General features: G+C 50.0%; 1 protein-coding gene across 2 annotated transcripts; it reads left to right on the top strand.

The window, feature by feature from the left end:
• Positions 1-1,493: 1,493 nt before the first annotated feature.
• LRRC30 (leucine rich repeat containing 30) lies at positions 1,494-8,153 on the top strand. 2 transcript variants are annotated; one of them, XM_074352451.1, is made up of 2 exons: positions 1,494-3,120; positions 7,390-8,153. In XM_074352451.1, the coding sequence occupies exon 1, from the start codon at positions 1,652-1,654 to the stop codon at positions 2,546-2,548; it is 897 nt and encodes a 298-aa protein (XP_074208552.1). In that variant the 5' UTR covers positions 1,494-1,651; the 3' UTR covers positions 2,549-3,120; positions 7,390-8,153. The 2 variants fall into 2 exon arrangements, with proteins under 2 accessions (XP_074208552.1, XP_010956454.1); XM_010958152.3 differs by having other exon boundaries at positions 1,494-3,159.
• Positions 8,154-11,196: the final 3,043 nt, after the last annotated feature.

Below are 11,196 nucleotides of genomic sequence, written 5' to 3'. Positions count from 1 at the left end.
ACAGTCTGCTCCAAAAACCAAGGGTGCAAACTTAGCCATGTTACTCCTCCCCTCTGCCCTCTGATTAATAGCTAGAATGCTCAAGTATTCCATAAAAAAAGTCCAAAGTGTCCACCTTTGTCCGACAATGCCAGGGGCTTACTCAGACAAAAGGGGTCATATGGCTCTCAAATGCCAAATGGAGCAGAAATGGTCTGGCATCATTTCACACCTCCTGCTGCTCCTCCTTAGGGGCCAGCCCCTCAGGGGATGGACCTACAGCTTCCCAGGGTGGCATCCAGCCAGAGCCCCACTCCAGCTCCTGGCTTGGGTGACGATAGCTCTGAAACCATGGTCACAGGACCAGTATCACCATCCAGGACACACTCGCCGGGCTGGGGCTGTGGCATGGGCTGCCGTGGGCAGAAGCCACAGGCTTCTGGGCCGAGCCAGCCCTCACACTGCCCGTAAACTCTTTTCTCAGATTCTGAGTCATCGACCTTGCTATCTCTTTTTCCCTTAACCCGCGACTTATTTTTAGGAATTTTCATCTACGCAGATGTGTCTGCCTGCGCCTCAGTGGGATGCGCTTGCCAGGACAAGCGTACAAAGTGCCCAATGGGTGGGCTTAAACAATGGAAATTTATTTTCCACAATTCTGGGGGCGGCAAGTCTGAGGTCAAGGTGTCGGCAGTGGGTTGCTTCCGAGGCCTCTCTCCTTGGCCTACAGATGCCGTCTTCTCCCTGTGTCCTCATGTGGTCCTGTCTCCAAACAGGGTGACACGCTGAGTTACTGGGAGTCAGGACGTCAACACTGGAAATTTAAGGGGGGGGGCACAGTTCAGCCCATGACACAAACAACGGACTGTCCATACTTAGGGAATAAGTTAACTTTTTAATGAGAGATGGGGAAAGACAGAGAGAGAGAGAGGTGTGTACCCAGGGAGTCCCCTTCAGACAATTTTCCAGGACTGTTTACCTGACTACACAGCCACTCAAGCCACTCACCGTACTAAACCCAGATGCTCTCTGTAAAACAGATGACCCCAGAGCTTCTCTGGGAGAAAATGGAAGAGGGGTCCAGACCCCGTCCACCTCTCCTCAGGGAATGCCTTTCTCAAGCACCATGCAAAACCTCTGGCCTGGAGGGTTCCAGGGGTCTGGCTCCTTCTGCTACTTCACAATGACACAATTCACCACAGTTTGAATCGGTGTGTGTCACCACCTGCCGACCCTCAGGTTTGGGAATGTAACTCCGGGACTAGCATTCAGCCCAGCTTGGCTCTGGGGTCCAGAGGAGCCGAGACCGGCAGACACCCGGGCTTTATTTTTCCCCTTGGTTTCTTTTGGGAGAAGGGCTTGTTAATCCCCCTGCTCAGCTGTGACACCCCAGAAAAGCTGAGCGGGGCATCAGACACGGCCTCCCCGTGACCTGTTAGCACTCACCAGGCCAATAAAGTGCGGGCAGAATGACAGTGACAGCTGCCCAGTGGTGTTCAGAGGGACCTGAGCGGTTCAGTTCCCTGGCCTCAGGGACAAGGGTATCATTACGGCCCGGCTGCTCGGAGAGAAGCTGCTTCAACCCAGCCTGGGGAACGGCCAGGCTGTAGCCACGGCAGGGGAGCCCCATCCCCACCTTCAGGGCAGAGGAGAGCAGAGGAAAGGCAGGTAAATGGGAGCCAGGCAGTCCGGTGGCCGCTGCAAGGACAAGGGGACTGGGCTCCTGCGGGGGAGGCAGAAGTCCTTCCCGTGGGAAGATGCCCTGCTCCCGGGGAGGGACCCGCGGTGTCTGCTGAAGCAGGGCCTGCGGCATGTCAGTTTCAGCTTGGTCACCAAGGGCATGACGGACGCGCCCGACTTCCTGTGGGGCCTCTCGGAGGTGCAGAAGCTCAACCTGTCCCACAACCAGCTCCGGGCCCTGCCGCCGGAGGTGGGGAAGCTGACGCGGCTGGTGGTCCTGAACTTGTGCGGGAACCGCCTGAAGAGCCTGCCTCGGGAGGTCAGCCTCCTGCAGAACCTCAAGGTCCTGTTCGTCCACATGAACTGCCTGACAGAGTTACCGGCTGAGCTGAGCGCCTGCAAGAACCTGGAGGTCCTGAGCCTGTCGCACAACTGCCTGTCCCAGCTCCCCGCCAGCTTCGCCGACCTCTCCCGACTGCGGAAGCTGAACCTCAGCCACAATCGCTTCGCCCACATCCCCGTCTGCGTCTTCTCGCTCCGAGAGCTGGATTTCCTGCACGTGGGCTCCAATCGCCTGGAGAACATCGCCGAGAGCATCCAGTGCCTGGCCAGCCTGCAGATCTTCATTGCCGAGAGCAACAGCATCCGCGCCTTCCCGCGCTCCCTCTGCCTGCTCACGAGCCTGGAGCTGCTGAACGTGAGCAACAACCACATCCAGACCCTCCCAGACGAGCTCTACCTGCTGTGCAGACTGACTCGGATCGCCTGGAACCCCATGGACAAAGGGCTCCACATTTCCCGTAACCCTTTAGCCAAGCCTCTCCCGGAGCTGGTGGAGGGGGGTCTGGAAATGCTCTTCAGCTACCTAAAGGACAAAAAACACCCCTGACTTGGGTGCCAGGGGCACCGCCAGGCCCTGCCAGCTGTGCACCTCCCTCGTCTAACCGTCCTCTTCCTGCTCTGGTGGTCAGTGCCTGTGTTGCGATTTGCTGCATCGTACTGAACGCCCGCTCCAGGGAGGAGCTTGCTTGCAGCTCTGTATCTTCCTAATCACCTGTAATATTACGTTCCTCTCCTTCTAAACATAAACTGAAAGAGAACCTGTGTTTTCTCCAAAGAGAAATAATTCTGATTCTCTGAGGAGCCATGGGACTCAGGCTTTGGAAGAGGGTACAGTAGGTCTGATTCAATATCCCTCCAAAGTGAAATATTTGCTCAGGATGTGCTGTGTGGGCCAAAGCGCGAGAGGAGGCATCGACACCGTCCAGTTTCAGCCCCTGAACCGGCGACCTGCAGCAAGGCAGCCACAGCAGGACATGCCCCCACGCCAGCCTCCATCAAGTGTCACTGGGACCAAAGAGCCAGCTGGGGCCCTGCTGTCCTGGCGATGACCAAATCAAGCAGACCTTCCCCGCGGGTTCTGCGGGAAACAATCACAGGAACTTTGTCTCTAAAATGACGGTAGAGTCACAATCGAGTTGCTCGTGTGGACGTCTGGTGGTGAGTGACGGGGATGTAGTGTGACGGCTTTCAGAAAATAAATACAAGCCAGTGTTAACTGCCCAGTCCTCCTCTTGCACCTCCAGTCACATCCCTGAGCTTTTCTAGAGACACCTGCCGGTGGCTACATTCTCCTAATCTCACTCCTCCTCCTCCCTTACTAGACCTGCCGTCTCAGAGATGAGCTAATAATCAGGGGAGAAATGGCCAAGAGGCAGGAAAGAGGAGAGAAGGCGTGGACTAGCCAGACAAAATAGCCAGGACCCTTGCACATTCAGAGGAGGGTAGTATTTGCCACTTGGCTGTCACATACGGATTTTTAAAAATGAGTTTGGTCACATTAAAAGCTCTGCAAAAATATTGTTTGTTTTGTTTTTAATTCTAAGAGGACACAGCTGTTAGTTCAACACAGACAGCAGGGCGGGCAATTATGCAGCTCCTGCCACGGGAGTTGTTGGACCTCACTGCTATCACAGCAGCCAAGAGCCCTGAGACACTGCTGCGTATTCAGAGTCAAAGAATTAGAATGAAAAGGTGGCAGTGACAGGGCAGTCCCTTCAGGTCAGTGGAGAGCCAACCACTCAGCACGTTTGTCTATAGGACGCAGCGAACAATAGCAAGACAGGGCTGGGACCTGTTGCCAGGACTTGTCTAGCGTCTTACTACCCCTGGTTTAATTCAGTTAAATTAATAATTATTGGCATCTTCTCTAAGGCTGGGCACTGGGCAAAGATGGCAAGGGAACAGCGCCCAGCTCCTTCTACCAAGGGGCTCCCAGTTTGGTGAAAGAGACAGGCCCACGTGGGCTTCCACAAGACACGGCCAGTCGTGACCCCTGCAAAGAGACATTAAAGCGAAGGACTGAAGCGAAGGTAACGTATCGGACAGCATAGAGTAGACTGAGCCCCGAGTTTCAGAAGCCAAAAACACGATCGGGATGAATCGGTCAAACCCAGTTCGCTGACACCATCTGGTCTTCATTCCCCCGCCTTCCTTCACCTCACAGGAAAGAGCCGTGAAGCTCACGTTCCCACGTAGGCAGTTTAGGTGTGGAGCTGCCCTCTTACTTCTCCGAAGAGCTGCTGAATGGGGAGTCCATGTAACTTACTCCTCGGACAAGTGGTTTTTCCAACAGACCCCAACATCAATTTCCCTCCATCAAAGAGGGCAGCCAGTGCCTGCCATTATCACCAGACACCACGGTTCCATCAGCGCGTTGGTGTGGAACCCGTTGCAAACAGATCTCACCAGTGTCACTGGGAGGCAGCTGAAGAAATCCCCTCTACACGCCCCCGCCAGCTGCAACCGGAGACCTGCTCATCCCCGCCAGGCACACACAGGCACTTAGTAACCTCACCCATGTTAGCCTGCGGAGCCAAGGCTATTTAAAGACATGAGTGGAATTCTTACTCAACCTCATGACTCAGTGGGAAATTGCAGGGGGAGCCTTCCTCTGCAGAGTAGGGCTGAGCAGATCACTTACTGAGGCTGGAGCTGGGGCACACGCAGCTGCCAGACAAACACCGTGTGTGCCAGGGATCGCCTCGCTGGCGTCCGCTGCCGGAGACCCACTTGGGCTCATGCTGAGTTTCCATGACCTTGCTCTGGGCAGAGAGGTGCTGGGACACCAGCACTGTGCTTTTCCTGCTGAGCAATCATTTTATTTCCTCTCCTCGCTTTTTCAGTCACTTGATATCCCACGGTAACTCTACTCTAGGGAAAGAACGTAACCCTATTTTGAAGGTGACCCAAGAGTATATTATACTTCTTCTAAGAAAAAGGTGGTATCAAGTCAGTTGCCAGCTTCCATCGGTGTCTTTCAGAAGCACAGACACGAGGTTTCCCTTGTTAACACTCAGCACTGAGGAAATCATAAAAGTTGCCCGGTGGGCTTTAGATATTGATTCTCTGTGAATGCTCCTTTTTATTGATAAAGGGAAGTGCTGAGCAAAAACCTGGTTAATGTGCTTGGTTATTCAAAATACTAACGCAGGGGTGGTTGGGGGAGGAGTGCAATTTGATACAAACTACAGTATCTGCTGTCAGATCTTCCAGTTTGCTGACTGGCTGCGACATGCTTCTTGCTTATCTTCTGTAGTTCTAATGCTGCCACGTTCAAATAGCTCCCAGGTATCTCTAAGGCTCCTGAAATCAAAGCACTGAGGACAGCTGCACTGGCGGCGAGCACACTTAGCCAAAGAATAGGAGCTAATTGGGTGCCTGATGTGGGTGGGGGCACTGGCTGTTCACGTCCCTGATGATGGGGTGATTTTCACGTCACTTGGGGCTCTCAGTGAGAAGCAATCTCAGGGGTGTGTTCAGAGACACCTTTTGAAGCAGCTTACAAGCATACAATTAAGAAGAAAATCTCTGTTCCTAGGAAAGGAAGACGACTTTGAAAAGACACAGCTGTTCAAGGGATAATGCTGCTAAATGCTTAAAACCGCTGCATATTAGAAATAAGAGTGCAGTCATTACTTACTTGTTGACTTAATAAGTGGTTAATAGAAGAAACGGCTCCATGCTCAGGCTGAGGCTGAGGCACTGCCTCTCTGTAGTTGCCAGAGTCAGGATGTGATCCCGGGCTTCACGAGGAGGCATGCCTGCAAGATCAAGAGGGAAAACTGTCATTATTTGCAGGCGTACCTGAACCCTTTCTGGTGATAATGGATTACTGCATTTTCAAATTCCATTTCCTCTGCCTCAAAGCACATCCTGAATATGCATTTTGAGGGCTATGCATTGAAAACAGAGGAAGAGGAAAGAAAGCACTGTGGGCTTAGAGGCTGGGAGACAATGCAGGTATCAACAGCCTGAGAGTAACCGGGTGAGCGAGGCCTGAAGCCTGGGCTGGGGCGCTTCTCTTCAGCAATATACGCCGTCGGCAAGGGAGAGTCTGGACAGAGTCACTGAGAATCTGTTACAAAGGATAAAAATAGAAAACGAGTTAAAAAAAAAAAGCAAAAATTCGAGCTGTTAGATTTAGCTAATAGGAAGATATTACTCCATGATTTCATCAACACCTACTCAAGTACCCTCACGGGCTCCGCCTTCTAATCCCATGGAAGAACTACCTTCAACCGTGTGTGAGAGTGAAGCACAAAATCCCCGGCCTGGATCCTATGTGTAACTAACTACCAGTACATGGGATGTGATTATAATGAATCCAAGAGCAACGAAAATACACCTTTTTGATACATTTTAAGAAAATGAAATAAAATTCAGAGGGACATGAAAGCTATTATAAATGATAATGGAACAATCTTGACCTTGTTGAGAAAAGAACTTTTTACGAGTGCTCCTTTCAAGTTACCTAGCAAGTTATGGGTTGAATCCAAAGCATTACTGATTTTTTTTTAAAAAAGAACAGCATAGTAATAAAAGGGGAGCAGAGAGGGCTCATGACTTATAAGCACCATCATCAGGAAGGCATAACTGAAAGCTACTAGCATGAAACTTGCTATGCAGATTTTTTTAGTAGTGTCACAGGAGTCTGTTTGCAAAGAGAGTTTATCTCCTGCTGTTTAGACGTACTCCTTATTTCAGCACAGGACAGAAAATGAGAGTGAGCACGAGTCCACCCACAAAGTGTCAGTCTCTCTGACACTCTGCAGAGAGGTGTGCATTATAAAAACTCACAGGATCCTGGCTTCCACAGTACGAGCTGGAGCCGCCCACAAAACATCACAGAATCCCCCATAGTCTTTGGTCTTGAGTGACTTGAGTTCCCCAGAAGAGCCAGGATGTGTGGCTCAGGAGAAGCCTGTCTCCTCCAGTCTCCTGAATGTCACATCCATCATCCTCTGCGTGTGTGTGGGAAAAGGTCCCATGGGGTGGGGAGAAAGCTCCGGACTGAGGCTGGATGTGTCAATTACAGGGCGCTTATGGACCATCTGCACATCCCAAGACTATGCAGGTGTTGGGGATACGGTGAGGGCAGAAGGTCCCCAAGTCCTTGGGCAAAGATAAGACTCAGCTGAACACGACGCGGTTCCGTGCGCACAACGGCATTAGCAGATGCACACACGAGCATGAAGATGTGTGGGTGAGACTGTGGAGGGACAGAGTGTGATGTGAGCTAGAGGGTGTGGGATACACACATCTAACATGATGGTTCTTGAGCCAATGATTCCTTTGTTTTGCTTTGTCTTGATGGAAACTAGAATCTCATTGCCTAGAGCAGTCTGCTTTATAACACCTTTGTGGCATTTTTTTTTACCCAAATCTCAGGTGTTGGAAGGCACATGGCAGGAGAGAGGCCACATCGGACAGTGGTGGCACCATGCGTCTTAGGCCCCAGAGGAGGCTCCGGAGCCAGCCTCCTCGTGGCTGAAGGTCTTTCCTGAGACTCCTGAAAGGACCGAGGTTGGCGGTGGTCCTCAGCGCTGGCTGGTCATCAGAATCCCCCGAGGAACTTCAACAAGGGGGAGCCCTGGGCTCTGTTTGAGTGCTTCTGTTATAGTTGATCTCAGGGAGGCTCTGCCTTCTTGTTTGTTTTAAAGCTCAGTAGGTAATTGTTGCTGACTCTATGCTGAGATGCAGACGTAGGCACTGACCCTCCCTCCACTCAGTCCAAACTCTGAGTGTGACGTAGAGTCAGTCCCCTGCACCCCAGGGTGCCTCCGTATCTGTGGTTTCAGATCTGCGGATTCCACCGACCATGCACTGTGCAGTACTGTGGTATTTACTACTGAAAAAAATCTGCATCTACAGGGACCTGTACAGCTCAAACCCCTGTTGTTCAGGGTCTCTGAGATTCAGGAGGTCCAGGGCAGGGCCTGGCATGTGCAGGTGTAAGAAGCATTTCAGGTGTTTCCTATCTTAAGGCAGACTGGAGCCACCCGGGCTAGCAGAAGGAGTGCCCGCTGATCCCGACTGCGACGCCACTGGGCTGCGTGCTCCTGGCTGGCTGGGATCATTGCATCCAGCATAGGGAAGATAATAATAATGTATCAAATGAATGGATGAGAAAGTGAATAAACCTGCACAAGTGACTTCACCTCTCCAGGCCTCAATTTTCTATAAAGTGAAGTGATTGAATCACTTGCAAGTAAACTCACTTTAAGCTTTTATCAGCTTTGAAATTCTGACTGTATTTGGGGGGGGGGGGAGCTTTGTCATCCCCTTGCCTGAAGCTCTACGAACGGCCACCTGAGCCTATAATCATGGTGATTACGCAAGAAAAGCAAAAACATTGAGGAGATGGGTCAAGATCGGTATGAGTGTTTTCACATCTCCTTATGGTGCCATAAAAAAGCATAATTTAATTTTGGTTGACTTTCAAAAATATGAAAAGAACTCAGCCTTTATTAAGGGTTGAATCTAGGAGTTTGCAGACCTCCCAGAGGTTTGGATTCCATCTCTAACTTTTTATTGGATTGGAGGCTCAGAGGGACTATTTCTCTTCGGCTTTGTTGATTGAAAGATTTAAAGCTCCTCTTATGTTTCTAGAAGAGAAGGAATTCTTAATTATCTGTTTCCCATAAAAAAAAACTTATTGGATTTGATTAAGTAATATCATTTGGGTACGTAGAGCTGAAATCTTTTCTTCTACAAAAGAGAAAAACTCTATGTATTCCAAAGGCTGGACCTCTTTTTGAAACATACAGCATTCCAGTGCTGCAGACCCACTCAGTCAGCCCTGAGTATTGCTTACCTGGGGCCGTGGGTCACCCCAGATGGTCTGCTCTCGCAGTGTGATTGATGGCGGGGTCTTGGGCAACACAGTATCTGTGTCACCTCTGGAGAGGCTGGGAACTGAGGTGCTAAGTAAGATCAACCACAGGGGAGCTCCATGCGCCCATGACAGACTCCCCAAAAGAAACCCGGACAGCACGGCTCAGTGAGCTTCCCCGGCTGGCAGTACCCCGCATGTGCCACAGCAGCACTGCTGGGAGAATCCAGCACCATCAAATGCCTCCATTAGGAGAGGACAATGGAAACTGTGTCTGGTCTCTCCTGGACCCTACCTGGACATGCTCCTTTCATCTTTGCTGATTTTAACATGTGTCCTTTTGCTGTAATAAACCATCGCTATCACAGGGTTTCTGAATTTTATGAGTCCTTCTAGCAAAACCATTGAAACTGAGGGTGCTCTTAGGGCCCCTCAAAAAGCATGAGCTGAAGAGTAGACTTTGAGAGAGTAAGAGAAGGGAAGCCAGAGGTCCTCACATTCCTCCTCCTCCATACAGGCCACTGGTGGGCACCTGCCTTTCTAGGAGACAACACCCCCCCCCCCGACAGTTCTCCCTGCTTGTAGGAAGTCCTGAGCACAATAATCAGACCCCTTGGGTGTGTGCCTGTCTGGTTTTGATGCTGGGAATTGTCAAAGAAAGGCAGCTCTGCAGAGGACGCCAAATCCTTGGGCATCATGGACTTGCCACAAGGGATGGACGTCCCGCATCCCAGAGAAGACCTGGGGTGCCATTCCCTCCTCTGGTCCCGCTCACTCACTGCCTGGCAGCCCTGTGGGAGCTCCTGTCATTTCTGGACATCCACACTCTTTGAGAAGGTATTAGGCATATTGCAATTTCCTCCCAGGTGGAAGAGTGCTACTCTATTCGAAAGTCATTTAAATGTCTATCTCAGTTATTCAAAATAAAGGTGAGATCCCGGAGTTAACATCATACATTGTATTCATTTATTCATAGGTGAGACCTTTAAGCCATAAGAATAATGAGTGAATGAATGAATGAATCCATCCATCTATGCACCCATCCACCCATCCAACCACCCACCCATCCATATGTTAGATAATAATACATGTATGGGAAAAAGATAAAGCAGTGAGCAGGAATATGGCCAGAATGGTATTTGTTACAAGGTGGTCAAGGAAGTTGCCAACAACACCCTGTTGGAATAGAGACCATAGAAAGTGAGGGAGCTAGTTGTGTAGGTATTGTAGGAGAAAATATTCCAAACAAAAGAGAAGAAACGTGGAAAGACAGAGGTGTGTCTGACACATCTGTGGAATGCCATGGGTGCAGGGGAGAGCATGGGGCCATGTCAATGTTGGGGATGGCTCATGAAGGTTTTGAGCCATTGGAAGGACTCAGCCTTAGCTCCGAGTGAGATGGGAAGCCACTGGTGGTTTTAAGTAGAGAAGAAACACGTACAAGTTACACTTCAGAGGCGTTACTTTGAATAATATTGAGAGCAGACTGTAGGGGCAAGAGTAGAGCATGGAGACTAGTTAGGAATCTTGTAAATATTTCAAGTGACAGATGATAGTGGCTTGGACCAGTGTGGAAGTGGTGGATGATCTCATTGTGGGGATACTTTGATGATAGCACTAGTAGAAACTGCTGATGAATTGGATATGAGGAGAGACAGAGACAGAGAGAGACAGGCAGAGAGAGACAGGGAGATCCAGAATAACCTCAACGTGTTTGACCTGAGCAGCTGGAAGGATAGAGCTGTCATTTACTGAGAAAGGAAAGGTTTAGGAGAGAAGACCAGCAAGCTAATTTTGAGACGATAAATAGATTTTCAAATGGGTCTGCTACTGAGTAGGCACTTGGATAAAGAACCTATGGTTCAGAAAGAGGTGTCAACTGAGGATAGAAATTTGAGAATCACCAGCAAAATACATAGGGAGGAGTCATGGAAAGATGTATCTATTGTGAAGGGCTTCAGTCAAAAATGGTGACTCTTTTTCCTTAAGCTTTGGTACTGGGAGTGCTATGCTCGGTCTGCTGGGAACTTCCATACGTGGTGATGCTTGTTTTTTCTGGGTGCTGGATAAATGCGCTATTACTGTATCTACAACTCAGACCTTTATTTGTGAAAACCCTTGAAATTACTGGTTAACAGGAAGAGAAGCTTTCTCTCGTCACACAGAGATCAGTACAAAGAAGGGCAAGTTCCGAGCAGACAGTGGTGTCCTGCACGGTCTTAACTGGCAAGTGGGTTTAGTCAGTCATTGAGGAGAGAGAGATGTTGGTGTTGCTCAAGATTCACTGAAATACAGCTGGAAAAGCCTCAATTTGTTCTCCTACCACTTTTTCCTTCTCCGTGTGTTTCACTTTGTTTCAATGG

The sequence above is a fragment of the Camelus bactrianus genome, chromosome 24 (assembly GCF_048773025.1).
Source record: "Camelus bactrianus isolate YW-2024 breed Bactrian camel chromosome 24, ASM4877302v1, whole genome shotgun sequence".
Taxonomy (NCBI): Eukaryota; Metazoa; Chordata; class Mammalia; order Artiodactyla; family Camelidae; genus Camelus; species Camelus bactrianus.
Note: the sequence above shows the minus strand (reverse complement) of the source record. Positions and strands in the feature narration are given on the sequence as shown.